General features: G+C 40.0%; 3 protein-coding genes across 5 annotated transcripts in view; 1 reads left to right on the forward strand and 2 right to left on the reverse strand.

Annotated features, from left to right (window-relative positions):
• Nucleotides 1–961: 961 nt before the first annotated feature.
• On the reverse strand, nt 962–7,775 carry slc2a9l1 (solute carrier family 2 member 9, like 1). Of its 2 annotated transcripts, XM_088423893.1 has the most exons (13): nt 7,638–7,775; nt 7,305–7,371; nt 4,867–4,962; nt 4,602–4,762; nt 4,415–4,539; nt 4,123–4,252; nt 3,586–3,734; nt 3,088–3,275; nt 2,698–2,808; nt 2,519–2,620; nt 1,615–1,690; nt 1,381–1,508; nt 962–1,293 (listed from the first exon to the last, which is right to left on the reverse strand). In XM_088423893.1, exons 2-13 carry the CDS (start codon nt 7,359–7,361, stop codon nt 1,108–1,110), a joined length of 1,509 nt encoding a protein of 502 aa, XP_088280019.1. In that variant the 5' UTR covers nt 7,362–7,371; nt 7,638–7,775; the 3' UTR covers nt 962–1,107. The 2 variants fall into 2 exon arrangements, with proteins under 2 accessions (XP_088280019.1, XP_088280020.1); XM_088423894.1 differs by lacking the exons at nt 7,305–7,371; nt 7,638–7,775 and having other exon boundaries at nt 4,602–4,739; nt 4,867–4,955.
• Nucleotides 7,776–8,283: 508 nt separating this feature from the next.
• On the forward strand, nt 8,284–12,079 carry psmd6 (proteasome 26S subunit, non-ATPase 6). The gene is made up of 8 exons (XM_088423439.1): nt 8,284–8,565; nt 9,001–9,206; nt 10,013–10,158; nt 10,244–10,463; nt 10,623–10,731; nt 11,333–11,501; nt 11,703–11,780; nt 11,863–12,079. The coding sequence occupies exons 1-8, from the start codon at nt 8,421–8,423 to the stop codon at nt 11,957–11,959; spliced, it is 1,170 nt and encodes a 389-aa protein (XP_088279565.1). The 5' UTR covers nt 8,284–8,420; the 3' UTR covers nt 11,960–12,079.
• Nucleotides 12,080–12,144: 65 nt separating this feature from the next.
• Nucleotides 12,145–20,934, reverse strand: part of atxn7 (ataxin 7) — a 29,282-nt gene continuing 20,492 nt past the window's right edge. For both annotated transcript variants that reach the window (XM_088424395.1, XM_088424396.1), the window contains 5 exons: nt 20,006–20,280; nt 19,612–19,801; nt 19,380–19,501; nt 17,909–19,034; nt 12,145–17,189 (listed from right to left, as the gene is read on the reverse strand). In XM_088424395.1, the coding sequence (XP_088280521.1) occupies nt 17,172–17,189; nt 17,909–19,034; nt 19,380–19,501; nt 19,612–19,801; nt 20,006–20,280 (1,731 nt within the window). In that variant the 3' untranslated portion in view covers nt 12,145–17,171. The remainder of the gene's footprint in view (nt 17,190–17,908; nt 19,035–19,379; nt 19,502–19,611; nt 19,802–20,005; nt 20,281–20,934) is intronic.

Below are 20,934 nucleotides of genomic sequence, written 5' to 3' on the forward strand. Positions count from 1 at the left end.
ATGTTGGGTTGGGAAGGAACTTTGCTGTGTTGCTGAGAATGGACGCAAAAGTGAAACAGAAGAATGCATTGGCTCTCAGGAGGATAAAACTAAATCATGTGAAATATGTGTAATGTAATTTAAATTACCCAATTACGGGTGAAAAGAAGACTGTTTTTTTCCTTCTGGACAAAAAATAGGGCCAAATTGACCGAAATTTTTGTTGGTCCCTCAAACACATAATTGGGTTTGATTTTTGAGAAATGTTTTGCCCTTACTCTTATTGTATGCATTTTTTTTAATTGTGTAATAAATGCAGACATGTATACTAGATATTGTCAATTAGTAGTGATGGGAAAATGAAGCGTTATGGAGCACTTGTGATATTTTTTATTCCTCTAGAGGGTGCTCTTTGTTCAAGGATAAATGCTAGTGCAGTAGAAAGTTTTAAAATTCTCCTGCCTCTTTAAACAGAGTGCCATCTAGAGGAAAAAAAAAACATCACACGTACTTCATGAAGATTTATTTGTCGATCTCAGTTAACTCATTTAGTGCCACGGATGAGAATTCTTGTCTTTTAAATTAGCAATAACTAATAAATAATAAAATCCTCATTGTTTTTTGGAGGATAGCTGACACTTTTGACTAATGCTTAGCGCTAACTGTGACCATTGGGTGGCAGTATTTCCACACTTACAACACAGCTATTACATAAATCAATTCAAACTGAAGAATGGAAGTCAATCTTTCATATAACAGCACCCACATTTACATAGACATAGTTTGCTTTTCCAATAACGCAAGCGTTAATTACCATTACAGAAGCTTTTTGAAGGGGGGTGGGGGGGACTATTGATGGTATGCTTTATGTGACAAAGACAGAAGCCAAATAACATTTCAAGATTCAAGAGTTTTATCTCATATGCATAGTAATACAACACAATGAATTTCCCACTCCTGCTAATGTGATAAATACGTGGTCGTGCGATGTTAAACTTTGACATGTTGTCACCATCTGGGTGAAATTTCAGCTCCCTGGTGTTTTTTTTTCAAAGCTTTCCCTTTTGATGTAAAGATCAAAGGATTGAACCAAATACTGCACAAGAGTTAACACAATAGCAGTGTGTTCTATAATTTAGTCTCCTCTTGGCCCTGGTCAAGAAAAGTCTTCCCGCAAACGGTGATGGCTTGAAAATCATCTGAGATCTCCAGAAGCGTCTTCCCTTTGGTCTCGGGCAGGAACATGAAGACGTAAACGCTGCCCAGAAGGCACATGCAGGCAAAAATCACAAAGCAGTACGAGTCCAGCGCATCCTGGGAAAAAAAACAAAAACAAAACAATGTCCTTTTGACCGTAATGGCCATGCGAGTCATGTGCTGGCTTCCGATTGGCCGACTTACAATCAGTATGGGAAACGTCAGGCCCAGCACGGCCAATACGCACCAACGCTGAACCCCGAAAAGGACAAACGCAGACACGCGATTGGACTGAATGAAGATCTCACTATTAAGAGTTCCTGCTGCGCCCCCTAGCAGTCAAATACAAAAGTGCATATACTGAACATAGAAACATCACAAGCTTAATCTTCATTTAAGTAAAATAAATAAATAAATAAACAAACAAGGTGCTGATACCGGGTCCTCCACAGAAGAAAACGATGAAGAGGATGATCAAAACAGCAGAAAGGTACGGAGCCCAAGAAATAGACGCCTACAAGAAGAAATCAATTCAGTCAATGCCAAAGATTAATTTGAAACGTTTCTTTTAAAAAGTAAAGACACTGATTTTTTTTATAAATCCTTTTTCGTGTTTAAGTAAAAATGGTCGAAAAAATGTCTACTATATAAACCGTGAACTAAAAAATTGATTACTTTGCAATGAAAATGTTTACTTTAGAAACCAAAAACATACAGAAATGTTACATGAGGTACTAAAGTAAATGATTACCTATGTACTAAATTATCTAAAGTAATTCATTACTTTGGCTACCTAAAGTAAAAAAAAAATAAGTGCCTTAAGTTGCCATCTTGTCAATTATTTTAGGACTTAAGTAATCACAGTAATTGGTTACTTTATCACTTTAGTAACTAAGGTAAATGATTACTTCTTTGGTATTTAGTTAGCTAAATTAAATATTTACCTTGCTACTTTAGTATTTTAAGCAATCAATTACTTAAGGGTGCTCAAAGTAATTGGCTGTTAGTATCTGAGTACCGAAAGTAATGGATTGCTTTAGTACTTCAGTATCTAGCAATGGATTACTTTAAACTACTCAAGAAATCCGAGAGTTAAATAACTAATTACTTGAGTACTTAGTTACATCAAGTAAATAATTATTTGAGTATCTAAACTAATTGATTACTATAGGACTTTACTACTCAGTAATTGGCTATGTTGATTACTTTAAACTTTTATACATAATTCATTTAGAACCAGCTATTCTCATGCCCTCTTTTAGCCAAATATTTGAAAAAAAGAAGAAACTGCAAAAAAATATATACCTGCAGTTGAATGTAATCAATTACTTTAGTTTTTTACCTTCAGGTTGAGCACTACAGTAACTAAAATCCAGCATGCAGACATGATGCCATAACCGCCCCAGAATAACGGCCTTCTTCCTGCACGCTCAATCAACAAACCCTGAGAGCATGAAAGTACAAATTCATAAATAAACAGAAAAAGAGGTCTGCTTCCTGCAAAGAATTGCGGATACTCACACAAGAGATGGAGGTGATAATTTCGGTTATTCCAAGGCCTATAGTTATGTAGCGGATTTGCTCTGTTGGCAACCCGGCTGTCCGAAAGATGTCAAAAGCAAAAGTGCTCAGCTAGGGATCCAAAAGAAAGACTTTTAGTATTATTGTGCAAATAGGTCAGAATGTGTGAAACATATCCTCCTGAGACCCAACCTATTCATTCTTGGAAATCATTCGACCTGCCTTACAAAGTCCTAATGTCCCAGGAGAGGACATCTTGATATTTCCAATGATGTCTCATGTGCTGCAATTCACTTTGCCGTCTTGCCGAGACAAAATGGACACAACACTGCACATAAATGAATACGCTGGGTTTTATGAGGATATTGTAGGGCTTGACACCGTCCTCACCATGGACATGCCTGATAACTGGTTACAGCAGTAGATGGTGGACATGGTGATGAGCTGCCATCGGACTGTTCGGTCCCGAAGGAGGTGCAGAGGATTTTTTGCGGGTACAGCTTCCACAGTCACCTGTTCACTCAACATTTCATCCATCTCCTGCTTGAAGTCTCCTTGGCCCCAGAGACTCTGAAGAGCTGGCATAGAAAGACATGAATTTTTTTTAACAGGAGCATATACTAAAATGTTGAGAATGTAAATCGATACAGCTTTGATACATTTCTGATACCTCTGAAATGGACTGAAATGGATATATGAAGCTTCATGAAGCACTTGTGGTATTTTTTGACGCCTATGTACTGCAGATGGCACTCTTGATTGCTGCACTAGCATTTATCGTTAATACAGGAGCGCCACCTTGAGGAGTTACACAAAAAAAAAAATAGTGCTTCATGAAGCTTTATTTTCCCATCACTCCAAATGGACAATCATTGACAATCGGCTCACCCTTTTTGCAGGCTTGGTCATCTCGTTTTTCGATGAACAAATACCTGGGCGCTTCGGGAAGATAAGGCATCACCATCACTTGGACCACCGAAAAAAAGGCGGGCACGCAAAGGACCACGTTCCACAGCTCTTGGCGGCCCAGGATCTCGCTACCAGAAAGAGAACCAATTGTTGGGGTGGGATTCTACTTGAATGGCGTTTCTATGAATTGCTTTAGAATAATGCATACAAACCAATCAATTCTAGACAGAGCACTTTCCTTCCTTAGAAATCAAATTATTTTACAAACGGCTGGTATTACGTACTAAAGAATCAATGATGTTTCATAATTAAGTACTTCAGCAAAAAAAAAAATCCTTTAACTGATGGATTATTTTGAGTACTAAAATAATTATTTACTTCAGTATTTAATGCATTTAGCCCCAGCCCATTTTAGACCATCCTATAGACAAACACTTGGAAAAAAAAAAGGATTGAATTTGTAAACACTTAAACAGTGGCTGACTGACATAAAAGAGGGACGGATCAAATTCATACCTGAGTCCAAAAAACTGAGCCGACAGTTTGCCTATGGATGTAAAGGTGGCTGAGGACATGGTGACAGTGCCTCTTATTTTTCTGGGTGCCATCTCGCCCAGGTACATTAAATGGGTGCTCATTCCCAGAGCTGCAAGCCAGGAGGTTGTTATGAATGAATCAGGATGTAACCATTTGATGCACACATTATATATCAATATCAGGATTTTTATGATGTTTTTTAAAAGGGGAACTCAACCCAAACTTGTTGTTTACAGAGAGGGTTAAAACAAAGAAAAACGATTAGATTTACCGGATGAGTAGCCAAAGAGTATTCTAGCCACAATGATCATCTCATAAGACTTGGCCCATTTACTTGTCAGCATGATGGTGGCAGCGGCGATGGCTATAAAGCTGTTGCAGATGACGGCCTTTTTTCTGCCAAAGAGCACACGTGTCCTCAAGTGTTGGATTCAAGAGGGCTGCTCGACATCACTCACCTTCCCAGCAGGCCCGAGATGCACTTGACACTGACAGCTCCGAAGAGGCCCCCCACCGCGTACATTGACACGATGAGGGACCAGATGATAGTCACAGTGCCCCCTGGTGGCGGCGCCGCGTATCTCTCATACCAGGTGCTGTTGATAAAGTGCTGTATGAACTGCATGGAGAATAAAATCACATGCACACATTAAAGAATGCCTTTACTTGATGACACAACATGAAGTTTTGCATACAATAATTTGCACACGTGATGTTCCTCACCGGAGAGGGAGAACTCAGGGAAGTGATGTGGTACCCAGACTGAAAGCTTCCTCCAATTCCCAAAATTAGGATGAGAAAAAGAGCGTTTCCACGCGTCTAAAAGGACCAAGCATGAAGAGAATACAATTGGAACTTTATTCGTTCAACCTTTTATTTAAAGAATTCTCCTCTTCCATAAAAACTTCTTGACCTCACATTTTGGCACCATCTCACATTTCCATCCTCCTGATTGCACTCATACCCAAAGACCCCTTTCAGTACATCCAGCGAGAGTGACTCAAAAGGTTTCTCCTTTTCTTGTAATAATAAATGCAATACATTACTACATCAGGTAGAAGTGACAGATGAAGCTTCATAAAGCACTTGTGATATTTTTTCACTCCTCTCGATGGCAGTCTTGGTTCAAAGGGGCAGGGAAAATTATTACATTTCCACTGCACTAATATATATATATATATATATATATATATATATATATATATATATATATATATATATATATATATATATATATATCATTAAATTGATAGCACCATCTAGAGGAGTAACAAATAAATGTCACAAGTTCTTCATAAAGCTTCAGTTTGCCATCACTTTTATGTGCCATTTTATTGTTGTGAAGAAGCAAGCAAGTGCAAAGAGTTTGTTACTGCTATGAAAAATATTAAGCTTTGTTTCACAGTGGTATCTAGTGTTCATTAGAAAGAAGAAAAAAAAGATCACAGAGCAACATGCTTCACACCAAACTCTTTGACCGCAAGAAGTCTACAATTTAATAATTGTTTTTAAAAAAATGCACATTATAAATGGAGTTTTGACATCACATCTCACTCAAAAACGAAGCATCGTTGGAAAGGCCAGGATGTCCACGAGTGAGCACGTGGGGACTAGCTCCAGCGAGACAAAAGCCATACAGTAAACCAAAAACTAAAGTCCACTACAGTGGACACAAATTAATATGCTGAGGTTCATTCGGATATTGTAATGTTTTGAAAACAAAAATGCAACTTTGTTCCAGTAACAAAACATAATATAAATGAGTTCAAACCGAAGAAAATTAATTTACTTTCCTATTGATGTATTTATGGTGGTGGTGATGTTAAAATAAACCCTGCATGAAAACATTTAGAATGACAAAGCAAAACCTATTGAGATGAGTCATCGCTTTAACCTGCAGCTTTTGAGTTACACATTTCGTTTACATAGCAGGATGGTCATCAAGTTGGGAGCTATGCAGCACAACTAAAAACGTTAAAAACTTCAACTGTTTACATTTTTATCTCATACAAAATATACAAGTTGCATTCCAGTCGATCCATTAAACAAATTCTGCGAATGCCTACCAGCTGCTGCAGCACGTTTTCCATTTTCCAAACCCAGTACATGCACTCTGACGGGATCCTGTTAAATAGCTAGGGAGGCTTATCATTAACTTCTCACACTTTTTAACCGGAAAAGGCACAAATACAGACTGGCACATGTCTTGATGCAACTTTCTAGAAGTGTTTGTAAGTAGATTAAATCATTGACTGCTTGTTAATGATGGTGAGTAAATAACTTGTTTTTCCATGCCAGTACTCCTTTCACTGAAATTGTACATGGACGTCCATAAAGTATAGTCTCAGCTCCTCACAGAGGATAAAAAATATATGACTGTGACTTATGTTATACTTGAGATTTAAAAAAAAAAAAAAAAAAAAACAGGTGGATTTTTCTGCTTCATTTGTATTCCACAAGCACATTATTAATCATTATACTGTGTTTAGTATTATGGGGCTGCATAAAACATAATATTGTCTGGGGAGTAGCCATAAATTTGGGGTGATCAACACTGGCAAGGGTAGCCATGCATGCACGTCATTCTTATTTTACCATCCATAGCAAAGAGATTATTTTAAAGGCTGTATTTGGATCAACTGTACATTTATTGTTTAAATATGTAGTTAATAAGTATTAAGTGGTCTAAGAATACTGCGACAGAAAATGTTTCACAGTTTTCTACTTGTATTGGGGTGGCCAGAGGATTTTTTTTTTTTGGCTCCTCTGATGGCGGAGGAGGAATCTATTTTCCCTTCTGGACAACTTAAAAAATGTCTTATAAAATGAAACAAAGCTGTGCATAAGTAATAAGTAAGGAAAGAGAGAAGAGAAACTTTTTTTTCGGGAAAAATATTGCTATGATTGGGATACTTGTTTTAAACATTTAAAAAGTTGATTGTTTGAAAATTATTCCGATTGCTATTTGCATAGACTATTTACAAAAATGACATACAAAGTGCATAACAATTTGGTACGAAACATGCAACTTGAAATTTGCCCTATTATTTGCTTTGACGTTTGAATTAAATCGACCAGTCCTCAAATGCTCTGATTAGCTTTTTGTTTTTGTTAAATTTCTCATCGTAATTTTGACAAATGAAACATTTTTGTCCATTTACATGGCTTGCTTTTTGTCCTGTTTTGAACGTTTGGCTCACATCCCCCTCCGGCTCCATGTTAGCTCATCTGAAAGGGAAAAACATCATCATCGATCACTACTCGAGTCGGCTTGCATTTTATGAGAAAAATACAGATATGAATCATTAAAGTCTAATGTGATAAGATGAGTTATCTTGCTGACAGTCTGACGAAATCGTTTTACTAACAGACCGTTGAAGCAAATAAATGACCAATTTAGATTCCCAAAATACAGATTCACATTTGGAATAGGTACCAAAATGTATTGTTTTATCTTTGAAGTTTAGCCAATTGGTAAAATGGGCTGTACTTACCTTTTTCTGGCGACATTTGCTAGTGGAAATAGAGGTAGATGGTTTTATTTGTACATAAATAAGTATAATATATGCTCTTAAATACATGTCAGTTTAGTTTGTTGACACTTGCTATGATCGTTTTGTCTGCAAGTTTGTTCACAGCATCCCTGAGGTATACACACAACACCGCCCCCTGTGGTGCATTGGACGTACTGTATAGATTATTGTAAATTGTTTTCGAAAGATCGTGTTTGCGTTGGATTATTTTGCAAATCTGCTCACAATCACTGGAAGACTTTCGAAGAAGGCTGGGTAGGGTTGATTTACCTAGACTGTCCTGATTTTCGGCTTTGTATCCTGAGTCCCGAGGGATTTTTATCCCAATTTTTCCCAATTGCGTCCCGTCGTCACTTATTTAAAAAAAAAAAAAAAAAAAACTATAGCAAGCCTATGGAAAATTGCGGTTTTATTTTGCATCAAATACATTTCCAATGAGACAAAGCTGTAGTGGAAAAAAAATGTAATACAACAATGAACTCAACCAAAGCAAAGTGGGAATGACTCCACAAAGTGTTGTTGTTCGAGATTGTGTCCAGCAGATGGCAGTAAAAAATAACTATTGTAGTTTTTATGCCAAAGACGTCGACTCTTTTCTCTTCTCGTCGATCGAGGCTCTGGCGGAAATAACGCTATGCTGTTTGCCGTAGTCATCGTTGGTTAGCAAGATCCGCCAATTTCGCTATACGTCCTCCTCAAGGCTGCCTTATTTGATCTTCCTCACGTTTACACTAGGGACAAAACATGCCGCTGGAGAATCTCGAGGAAGAGGGTCTCCCCAAGAACCCCGATCTGAGGATAGCACAGCTCAAGTTCTTGCTCACAATGGATGGTCACCGACAAGATGCTAAAGTGAAAACGGAGCTCATGGACGCTATCAAGGCTAACAGTGAGTTAGCATGACATTTCTTTTTTATAATTGTTACTGTCGTAAAACGAACGCGGATACGCGTAAAATAATGTGTATGACGGTGCTCGGTGATCAATATTAAGTGCTTTGAAATTGGTGACGAATTCAAGCTAACGCACCATTATCCTTAGCATGGATCATCATAAATATAACGTTTTGTTGTCAAACAACAATATTGACACGACTTTTTCTGCTTAACCAACGAAATGTTAATTGCTGATTATGACATCTTGACATAGGCTCTTAAATTATAAACAGCGAGTTTTGACAGTCGTGCATACAATTAAAAGTTTAGAAATCAATATGTTCACTTGGAAAGGGTCACAGTACAACTTAGGCTTCGGGTCTTCCTTGAAATCCATGTCAAAAGCCCCAGATTTCTGATTTATGGTGTGTTTCTCATGTCTGCCGTAGACATGGCCCCCTACTACGAAACTTTGTGCAAGGAGCTCAAGTGGCAACTCGACAGCGACCTGCTGAGCAAAATGAAGAAGGCAAACGAAGAAGAGTTGAAGCGCCTCGACGACGTGCTGGAGGATGCGGAGAAGAACCTCGGGGAGAGTGAGATCAGAGATGCTATGATGGCCAAGGCTGAATATTTGATCAGGATCGGCGATAAGGTAAACTAGCTCGTATACAATCTTCAGAACATCTTTTCAACACAACTTAAACTCATATTAGAACAATCAAATTGGATCCGACACGAAAAACTGGTTCACGTATTAGGGATGGGAAGACACAAATTTCACAAGACTCAAGATTGAGGCCATGATGACAAGATATTTGCAAGATCTGTCATATACTGTAAAATAACGCATGATATAAATTTCAGTTTATTTCAATATGAATTATTTAACTTGATTACGCAAGAAATGTAGCTAAGAGATTTTCAATGCTGCTCTTTCCTCCTCTTCCTGTCTACCTAACAGTGTGTCTAAGTTTCATGAGGGAGACGGGCACTCCGGTGTATGGATCCCAGCGCAACTATCGACCAATGAGGGCAAGAGTTGAAATCTACTCCCGCCCTAACTCAAATACGCTGTCTAGGTAGATGCAAAGGAGGTGGAGGACAGAGCAGCGCTGCACAGCAGCGTTGTAAATCTCTTATCTAGATTTCTTCTGTAATAAATTGGAATTTCAAGTGTAAACCCCTGATCGTTATCGTGTTTGGTCAGCTACAGGCGTCACTGTAATTAGACTTCCGGGGCCGCAAATACAACCGTGGCTCTCCGTGAGACTACAGCCAAAGGGAAGGGATAACAGTACAGTAACTGTATAAGGTTTACTAATTAAAGATTTAAGTAAATATGTGGACTGCGGTATTTCGACGTCCGAGGATTGCCCGTGGCAAAGTGCATTTATAGTTAACTCGTTTTGTTGGTTTAGTTTCACTGATGTTTTTTTTTTCTTTTATGTGTGTCCACAGGAGGGGGCCCTAACAGCGTTCAGGAAGACCTATGACAAGACAGTGGCTCTTGGTCACAGACTAGACATCGTCTTCTACCTATTGAGGATCGGCCTTTTCTACATGGACAGTGACCTTATCACACGCAACTCTGAGAAAGCCAAAAGGTAACGCCAGTCCGAAGTGTCGATTGTCTTTGGAGCATATGAAACGAGGCACTGACATAACCACGCATACCCGTCCCCCCTGCAGCCTGATCGAAGAGGGGGGGGACTGGGACAGGAGGAACCGGCTGAAGGTCTACCAGGGTTTGTACTGCGTGGCCATCAGAGATTTCAAGCAAGCCGCCGAGCTCTTCCTCGACACAGTCTCCACCTTTACGTCATACGAGCTCATGGACTACAAGACGTTTGTCACCTATACCGTCTACGTGTGCATGATCGCCCTCAAGCGCCCTGACCTCCGGGAAAAAGTACGAGAAAAACGCCTGCAAAGAGTTGCCAAGGGAGCTATTTAGCGTTCAACATTTTTAGATCAATAATGCATGGCAGTGGTTTATATTTATGAAAGCATAACAGGCTAAGTAATGTCCATTATTGTTTTTGCGTGACAGTAATGTTTTGTTTTTCAGGTAATAAAAGGAGCAGAGATCCTGGAAGTGCTGCACAGTCTGCCAGCCGTTCGCCAGTATCTGTTCTCGCTCTACGAGTGCCGCTACTCAGTCTTCTTTCAGTCTCTCGGTGAGAACATTTCACCTCGCCCGTTGCATTGAAGCAGTGGTTTTCTACCGTTTTTCAATGATATACCCCCTGTGATTATTTTTCCCAACCGGGACAGTACAGGAATTGCTTGACGCTCCAATTCATTTGCTCTTAATTTGAAAAGGAAAAATGTATTGTTCCTGTCCATTGAATGTATATTTGGTCGGACGAGGTAAATAAATTTGTTTCAAGTTGGATTTAAAATATTTTTATTTATTGATACCTACAGAAACACCCTATGACAAAGGTGTCCAAACTATGGCCTCGAGCCATTTGTGGCCCGCTGTCCATTTTTAAGTAGCCTGTGGCATATATTGAAATTTATATTTACTGCTAATAAAGTTGTACATATTTGTTGGGCTTTTCTAAAATGCAAAATCTAGTAACATTTATTTCCAAAACACTGGTGAATAAGATGATGAATTTTTACATGCAAAAATGCACGTTCTCTCTTACGGCACAAATTTTGAATGTATCACACGCTTCAACTGTTTTTTTTTTGCCTGCCACAAATAGTATAAATCCAAGTTATTCCACTTCTACTGAGGACTACCACTTGTTTTTCTTTACTGTTCTACAGCAACAGTGGAGCAGGAGATGAAGAAGGACTGGCTCTTCGCCCCGCACTACCGCTACTACGTGAGGGAGATGAGGATCCAGGCCTACAGCCAGCTGCTGGAGTCCTACCGCTCGCTCACGCTTGGCTACATGGCCGAGGCCTTTGGCGTCAGCACAGAGTTCATCGACCAGTGAGTATTCTGCATACTAAATGACAAGTTGTCACTAGTGATGGACAAATGAAGCTTCATGGAGGAGTTGTGATATATTTTGGCTTTTGATTGTCCAAAAGCTAAGGTATATTGCCATAGTCCGATATCATTTATATAGGACATGTATAAAAGCTAAATGTTCTTTCTCTCCCCGCATTAAACACTCATCTCTAATCTTAGGGAGTTGTCTCGATTTATTGCTGCCGGACGGCTCCACTGCAAAATTGATAAAGTGAACGAGATTGTGGAAACCAACAGGTAAGGTTACTATTCATCAGACAGCATTATTCTTAAGTCATAGCTCTAGAGAAAATACAATTTTTTTTTTCCCACCTACCAGACCTGATAGTAAAAACTGGCAGTACCAGGAGACTATCAAAAAAGGCGACTTGCTGCTCAACCGAGTCCAGAAATTGTCACGAGTTATCAACATGTAGACATGTTGGCCACGTTTTTTTTTTTCAGGTCAGCAAAGTGGATTCATCATCTTTGCTTTTCTTACACCTGTAGTTTGTTTGACAAATCAATTTGTGTACATAATAAAATGTTTGACTGTTGACTGGTGTTTTTTTTAATGAGAAAAAAAGACGTAGACGTTAATTTGTATAAATAGTATAAATTATTTTATTTACAGAACTTGTTACAAAACAAATATACTATACAATCTTTTTTCTTTAAATATTACTCCTAACCTATATTTTGTTCATGAATTACATAGCAGCCAATACATAAAGACTAGCTGAAAATGATTTGAAGTTCACCAAAAAAAAAAAAAAAAACTACAGGCTTTTTGTCATATGAAGGGTGCCCCACCCCCAAGACATTAGCTGTACTCTTGCGTTCACATTCCAAGTCTATGGTTCTATTAAAAAAAAAAAATCCTCATGTTTCCACCTGCTGGAAACTTTAGTTGAGATGTCAGCGGAGTTTAAAGGTAAACACAGGACCAGATTGAATGTTGTCATGTATAACGCCCAGTAAACCAGAGGTTTCAACCACACGCACACACACTGATGACAGGAAATGTTAGCGTATTGTCAGTCTCACTGAACACACACACTACTACTGTTTGATACTGGGCAGCTGGCAAGCTCGGGTTTTTTCTTTTCTTTTTTTTTTTTACCACATTTAGGGTTCATAGGCAGATTTAAACACTTTGAACATTCAAGTAAGGTAAAAAAAAATTCATCATAACCCAACAACACTGTCCTGAAACAGTCAGGGTGAAACAAAGTCAGGCACTTTCTCAATTTGATATTTCTTTGATAAGCTGTGATTCAAATTACTTGTTTGGCAATGACTATGCAATAGGAAAAAAAGTAATTGCAATGATTACTCCCTTCAGCCTTCTAAAACAACTGAGAAACGTGTTTAAGTTAACGTGCACGACTAGCGGGTCGCTAGACTGCCATAGGCTGATTTGGGCCACACCGGTACATTTAGTTGTGTTGATCCAGAGGCAACAAAATTATGTGTTGTAAAAGCACATGTGACTTGAGACCTTGAAAAGTGAATAAAGGTATTCGCTGTCAAACAGACACATGCTACAGTGGAAAAAAAACACTTCACCTTTGTCCCTTATGAGACCCTCAGTCCATGATTCATGAGAGGCTTCTATACATACTGTATATATCCACGTATTGCATTATACAGACTTGGCAGTGAAACACTTTAAATAATCAAATTCTGGCTTCTCTTCGGGCTTTCCTAAATAAATAACGACTCTTCAAAATGGTACCCAAAATTTTCTGCATGTACAAAAAAAGCCTGTGCAAAAATACGTTTTATATATGTACAATTTGTTAACAAAATATGGTCGTTTTTTTTTCCAAATAGGGGTAGTTTTTAACTACATAATAAGCTATGCGAGGGGCGTGAGGGGGAGCTGAAGTTGCGTTTAAAGATCTGCTTTCCACTCTTGACTGACATCAGTGGAGGTTTCCAGATATCAACTAGTGCTGCCAAATGTTGAAATATGTCCCGTGAAGCCATCTGCATGAATCTCACACCACAACTTGCTCGAAAATAGCTAACATCCCACTGAGACTGCGGTTTAGCGATGATCAAATGAAGCTTCATGACACAGTTGTGGTATTTTTAGGACTCCTCTTGATAGCACTGTGGGTTCAACAATAGAAATGTAATAACATTTTCTAATGCGCCACCTAGGCGCGAAGGAAATATCCCAAGTGTTTCATGAAGCTTCATTTTCCAATCACAACTGTAAAGTATCGCTTTATTTAAGACTCCATTTTGACTCAAGCAATTTAAAGGAGGCTACTCACCCGACACTGGCCGAGTCATGAACAAAGGTGTCGCAAAGCAACATCAAGGTTTGAGGGACTTAAACAGCCACAGAAGACAGTTGACGTGCATAAAGTTTGCTCCAGTTAAGACGTACCATACCATACCTGATTCCTTATGCAGGAAAGAAGAAAAAAAAAAATCACATCAATCCACAGGCAGTTGTGGATCTCCCACAGTAATTGCGAGAAGTATTAGAGAAAGAATTGTGGCAATAATATGAGTTGCACATCCTTGACATCTGCACAGGCAAAGCATTTTCAAACACTTCACCGGCCCGACTTTTAAGTTAAGAAAACGCAAAACCTTAGGTATCAATTATGCATTGCCTGTGGAGAGAAACGTTTTTTTTTGTCGTTTTTTTTTTTTTTAGTGCTGTTCACAGTTAAGGACCAGGTCTACTGTGGCTATCATTGACAAATTGGGTTCAAATTTGCCATCAAAGTGAGAGGGGGCATCAGGTGACCCATGCGCACCTGAAAGCGCATCTACGAAGACTCTTTGCGATACAGTGTAAAAGCTCAGAAGGAAAATCGGAATAAGGTAACACTTTGCATAATTCTTCGGGGCACTAAAATCAAAAGCCATTTACAGGGTCGTCCCTACCAAACGGGGCCCTGAAAAACGAGTGAGCCGAGTCCGATTGAAGAAGCGTGAAACAAGGTGATTGTTTGTCTGTCCGGGTGGCGTGAGCAGCGTACTTGCTCCTCCTCCTCCTCTCTTTTCCAAGGCTTCTGAGATCAGGCGCTGGGGGTGAAATTGAATCACAAATTCCAGTAGTCCAGCAGAATCTGACATGAGAAAAATACTCTCCAACGTGCACTCATCTTTTTCACGCATTTGGAAAATTGAGCGTTTATTCGATGTCTTACAAGTGCGCTGAAAAATGTCCGGTACTCGTTATTTATTTTTGTCCTCTAATAATACTGCGCTCCAACGAAACGACTTTACACAGTTTGCAAAAGTGAACTTGTTGACATCGCACACTACTCGTGTTAATTGAAGCACTAAAGTTTAGTAGAATTTTGTACTGCTGCACTCAAGCACATGGTCCTGAATTGTCAGCAGTGCCTCTTCCTATTTTTTCCAATAATGTTTTGGATGGAAACAAAATTATTTAAAAGGGATCACCGTGCCGGTCCCATGTGTGATTCAATAAATCTTTGGAACTACTTTTGTGGTGGTACCTCACGGCATGTTTTAAACTGTTACTAATGACAATGCACACCAGTATAAAACATCAAAAAAAAGGAATGCCATTTTGCAAACCGGTCACTATATTTATATATATTCATAATTTAGTAAAAAGTAGCTTCATGTTCAAATTTCCTCTTAGTTTGAAAAAAAACCCTGCAGTTTCCCTGTCATGGCATAAATAAGCATTGTATTAGATTTGCTGACATCTGCAGAAACACTTTTCATCCCTGAAGTGCCTTCATATATCCCCTTTTGAAAACTGCTGCGCTAGAGAATCAACTAACGCCAAGCTCTGCGTTTCAGTAATAAATTGCCAAAACCTAGCTGATTGCTCCCGGGACTGGGGCCGGGGCCAAGAAGTCACTATAACACAATTTAGGAATAAATGACTTCAAGTTCCAATTAATTTGCTCTTGATTTGAAAAGAAAACTATGATATATGAAAGATGATATATGAAAAACAGTTGTCTATTCGTGTCCTGACCTATTTTTCAGGAGTAGTAAATAGACAGCAACCGTAAGACAAAGTATTAGATATTAACTAAAACAATTTTATAACGCCTCTACTCGTACTAATAGAATGCACCAGTTAACTAGTGCAGTTTTCCCTGGCTAGCAACATGTACAATAGTTGTTGAACTAGTGTGTAAAAATGTCCCAGTTATGAGAAAAAAAAACAACTAAAACATGAGTAAGACAGCTGACATCTGCACACTTCTAGTATTGCTGGTGAAGTTACAGATGCTAACTGGTACGATTTAAAATGTCACTAAAAGTACTAGTAGTAAGCAGAGGTCAATTAGTTCATCTTTACCTCATGCATTTCAATTAGGGCCTTCTAATTAATGCATTCAATCGCCAAAACATAATTGTACTTTTTTTTAATATTTAATACCACGTACATATTTATAGTTTAAAAAAAATATGGAATATATGGAATTGTATTTGTTAAATCGTAACAAGAGAAGTAAAACTATGTTTTTGGGATCGAATGAGTTAATCTACTAGTTTTCAAAAATATCGTACAGTAATGGGCAAAAACAGACGAATATCTGTTTTAATTAGAGTTCTTTTTTTTTTTAAATCAAATAACATTTTTATGTTAATGACTTTAGTATTTATTGGAAATTGTTTAAATAATGAAAACACACTGAAAAAGATGGTGTTTCCAAACATATGACTTGCACTTCAGATCTGAACTAGTGCAACCTTATAATATCACTAATAGTACTAGTACTAGCTGCAAGCAGTTTTGCCTCCCTAGTAACATGTAGCGGTAGTTGTCGTACTACTCATTGTACTAGTGTTCACAAATGTCATACAAAATTGGAGCAAAATTGTCAGACTTTACATTTTGCTGCACCAGCAAAATTATGAATTGCAGTATGATTTAAAAAAGAAAAAAAGTCATTTATTTTTTATTTAATTGATATTATTATTTATCTAGTGCTTTTCGAGTAGTAGAGGTGCCGTTTTGTCTCACTTGGGAAACCGTTGTTATACTAGTGTGGAGAAATTTCACACAGACGGCAGTTGTTATACTTGTGCGTTCAATTGTCTTCCTAGTGAAAACAAATAGCGCAGAGAACTTGGACATTTCAGTGCACTAGTAAGATATTGAATACATTCTCAAATGGCTTACCACACACACAGGCGCGCGCACACACACACACACACAAGCAAGGAAGCAATGGTCTTGTTGTCTCCCCACTTGCTCAGCGTCATGACAGTTTGTGGTCACAGAGCTCACAACAGCCCTTAACCGGAACCAAAGTGCACCCTGGGGACTCATGGCTGTTGCTCTCCTTGCTCCCCGCACTGGGATCGCCTTGGAAGACCACTCGGAACACCGGGACAGCGGCGCACTATAGCGGCGGGGCGGGTCCACAGCCGACTCCTTGCGCGACGTAGCCCCGCCAAGCGCCACTTGGCCCTAACCCCTCCAATACACATGGCTTTGGGAGAACGAGTACGGACATTTGACTTCACTGGGCAGTCCGGATCATCTCCAACCTGAGGATTGCGGGAAACTGAGAGTAATGTGGGTTTTTGTTTTAGAAGGCCTCTTACAGTCCGGAGCCGATTGCTCTGGACTATTCCCCGTCATCATTGCGCCGCATCCACGCACTCTGCGGGCTGACACCACTGTCAGGGACGAGCCTTTGGCTGTAAGAGGAGTAAAAGAAAACATGTCAGTACCTACATCTTTTGGGTCGGCTAAAATCGGCTACATCTCCTTTTTTTTTTTTTTTTAATCACAGCTTCACTCTATTGCGGCTTTCAATCAATTCAATTAATTTGTTCTAATTTTGGGAGAAAAAAAAACAATAAAGAACTCTCCTGTCACTGCATTCAATAAGATTTGCCTATACCTGCCAAAACTTGTTAAAATCTTACATTGCCAGATCACACTGCAGGGCATGATGCCCAATTCAGATTTTTTTGGTCAAATCTGATCATTTTATGTACTCATTTATATTACAAAAATAAATGCAACTTTTATGTACTTTTATGTATTTTATGTATTCATTTATCTTACAAAAAACAAATGCAACTTCTCATGTGTACACAATGCGTCAGGGATGTGACATGCATGCGCACAAAGCAGGACGTCGCGCTGCGTGCACAATAATGAAATAATGAATACCCTGCATGCAAGGGTTCCGATTATCACATCATATCGCGAGAGTGACGATGCTGGAGAAGGAATAATTATTTTGGGGACATGAGCAAGTATAACAAGTGTTTAGAAGGGCGGGAACATAACGGCATAATAGAGACGTGAATACAAAAAATATTTGCTTATTATTTTTAGGAATGTAACACCCGCAACAAATAAGGGAATGCTGTATTTCAATTAGATTGGTGGAGAGGACACAACCCACCTGATGTAAATGGGAGTTGTTCGGTAGCCCCGGCGTCCCTGGAATATTCCGCCCGTGCTTGCTGTGTATGTTGTTAACGGCAGGCGACTTGGGCACCTTGGGCCGACCCGGTCCAGGACCGCTCCCAGGACCTCCCCCTGTACCGCTATTGACGCCACTGGAGGCAGGAGAGCTTTTGCGTTTTTTGCCTTCCAGGCGCCCGTCAGAGGAGTGGTGGCTGAAGCTGGTGTGGTGGTCCGCTGTGGACTGGTGGTGGACGAAAGGCCCCAGAGAGAGGGTGGAGTCGCTGCTGTTCATCACCACACTCATACGCTTGATGGACTCTGCAGGGCTGCCCGAGGGGGGACCTCGCGCCGGCGGGCCCGAGGAGCCCCCGACCGACCCTGCGGAAGGCTCGGCCTTGAGGCTGAGAGAGTTTGTGCGCACACTGGGGCCACAATTGAGGCCCACACTGTGGACGCCACTGTGGGAGGAAGATAATGAAGAGGATGAGGATGATGAAGAACCTAGTGAGCTATGGTGATAGGTGCTCCCTGAGCTGCCGGAATTTGCACAGTTCTTCTTGAAAGAGGACGAGGGAGAATAGTTAACATTAGCAGGTTCTGAGGAGCTGTGGGACGACGAGAGGATAGAGCTGTTCTTCCTCTTCTTTCCCGAGCTGAAGCTGGTGCTGCTACTGTTGCTGCCCACGCCAACTGAGGTGGGGATGATAGGCGCGGAGGAGCCAGTGGAGCTCTCCTTGGGCCTGATGGACAATGACTTGGTAGTGCTGCTGCTGCTGGAGGGACGGGACTTAAGCGCCCGGCCTGAGGCGAGTGAAGGAGCTAAAGGGGAAGTGGATGAGGACAAGTGGGCTGAAGGCATCTGCGGCGACGAAGACACTTGTCGGGCCTGTGTGGTGCCGTAGGCCGGGTGCTCAGGCCCTCCCTGCGGAGAGCTACGGGCGTTTAAGGTGGTCCCATAGGAGAGCACAGGCTTGCCCTCCAAGGACTGGCTATAGGGAGTCTGGGGCATGGTGGAAGGGGGGCCCAGGAAGCCTGAAGATGCGGTGCTACCGGGGGAATTTGTGCTTGTCCTATGAGGAGGTGCAAAGGAAGTGTTGTTCTCCAAGGCGAAGGGGATTTTCCTAAAATGGGAGGAAAAGAACACGATGCACCTAGTAACAAATAACCAAAGCCAAAAGTGTTGTAAATAAAGTTCTAACTGTTATGGCAGGAATATCTAGCGTTGTCCTTCTCAAACAGTGGGGCGCCAATGTTTTTAGCTTGAGTAAGGATTGACATTTTTTTTCTCCTTAATTTCAGTCACTTTGATGAACTTCAAGCTATTTTTTTAGATTCTGAATGAGCCGTAACCTGTATAAACCCCGGTAAAAAGTGAACATTTGCTGAGTATATTTAAATGGATTTTTACAATACGTGGTAGATTATTGGCCACATTACAGGGGACACGATACTATCTGGGTACTTACTTCCACATCTGAGAGTTGACGTGCTTGTCCATCATTGCAGAGAGGACGCATCGCATTTTGTCCCATCGCCTGTCAAAGGAGTAACAGCCTCTCCCAAACAGTCGACTTCCAAAACTACAGTACTGAAAACAAAGGAAAAATCAATTGTTGGTATTCACAGTGATCAAAGATAGCTAAATTGGAAAATTATAGCTAGTAAAGTAAAAACGCCACAGAGAAAAGTAATACTTACAGCTACCGGTCGAGGGTGATAACCTGAAAATTGACAGTGCAGTTTCTCAGCGCTCTCCTCACGCTCCTCATTATCACCCTCATCACTGGAGGCTCGAGAAAGCCCATCGGGAGTACTTTGGGGATGATGCGGTGACTCGTGGACTATTGCGGGGTCCGCTGGGGTACCAGGCCCATGTGTGTTGTTCAATCTGGTGGAACGACAGAGCCAAGTGTTCAATTTACAATGTCTTATTTTCCATGTTGCCATTTACGATACTGTCACTGAATTTGAAAAAAAAAAAAAAATTATATATATATATATATATATATATATATATATATATATATATATATATATATATATATGTGTGTGTGTGTGTGTGTGTGTGTGTGTGTGTGTGTGTGTCACTAACCTTGGAAGACCAGGGCTGTGAAATTTAGGTTTGTTGGATGGCTGAATCTTGGTGGTGTCTGGGGCAGGGCCGTTGCCATGTGCCACCGGATGGACATCATAAGAAGTGGGAGGATGGAGGGAGGGGTGAGGGTCCCTGAGAGGGGGGGCTTGTTGGGAATGGGTTTGTTGAAGTTCTCTCTCTCGCTCTTTTGTTCTGTTCTTGTGCTCTGCCAGCAAAGTGTCAAAGCGCTTCCTCCGCCCTGGCACTGCCCTCCGCTGGCTCAAGGAATGTGTCTGATGTGGCAAAAACAAAGTTAAGAATTATTGTTTGAGAAAAGGACCAAGTTACAGTTTTAACATGTGATGATTGCTTCAATTCCAGGCTGGTTCACTTTATATACTTTTTTACAGCCTTATTCTAAAATTGATTCAAATGTTTTTTTTCTGTCTCTCGAAATTCTACACAACACCCCAAAGGTTTCTGAAATTTTTGCCACTGTATTTGAAGGGCAGGGTCAAAAATGGTCTTTGCAGAAATGTTTTATGTAGTCCATTTGTCGAAACACGGTCGGTATTCGTATTATATTGTGTTTGTGAAACAAGAAATTAAGATATTATTCAACGGATTTCAACCGCATTATAATTTTCAGCATCGCTCCCTGCTGTGGGCTGTAATTGAACTCAAAGTGACCATGGGCTAACATTGCTAAATGTCATGGTGAAGTTTGATTATTGCTCTAAAGTGATTGATCTAGGTCTTTTCAATATCACAACATTGATCTTTTCATAATAATGACTTTATAATTTAAGAAAATATCCACTGTTGATGTCTAATGAGCAGCTGATTTGACAAAAATGTCAAATGTACTTTGAAAATGTTTATTTTTGTCAATAGTAGGACATCCACCTTAGTAAACCGATACTACGCGATAGACTAGGCAAACAGCA

The sequence above is a fragment of the Hippichthys cyanospilos genome, chromosome 9 (assembly GCF_059441005.1).
Source record: "Hippichthys cyanospilos isolate Australia breed blue-spotted pipefish chromosome 9, RoL_Hcya_1.0, whole genome shotgun sequence".
Classification (NCBI taxonomy): Eukaryota; Metazoa; Chordata; class Actinopteri; order Syngnathiformes; family Syngnathidae; genus Hippichthys; species Hippichthys cyanospilos.

Coding starts and splice junctions, on each gene's coding strand:
- slc2a9l1 (XM_088423893.1), bottom strand. CDS start 7,361: ATGGAGCCGGAGGGGGATGTGAGCCAAACGTTCAAAACAGGACAAAAA. Junction 4,253..4,414: donor ACTCTTTGGCTACTCATCCG/GTAAATCTAATC, acceptor CCTGGCTTGCAG/CTCTGGGAATGAGCACCCAT. Junction 3,276..3,585: donor TGACCAAGCCTGCAAAAAGG/GTGAGCCGATTG, acceptor TTTCTATGCCAG/CTCTTCAGAGTCTCTGGGGC.
- psmd6 (XM_088423439.1), top strand. CDS start 8,421: ATGCCGCTGGAGAATCTCGAGGAAGAGGGTCTCCCCAAGAACCCCGAT. Junction 8,566..9,000: donor GGACGCTATCAAGGCTAACA/GTGAGTTAGCAT, acceptor TGTCTGCCGTAG/ACATGGCCCCCTACTACGAA. Junction 11,502..11,702: donor AGCACAGAGTTCATCGACCA/GTGAGTATTCTG, acceptor CTCTAATCTTAG/GGAGTTGTCTCGATTTATTG.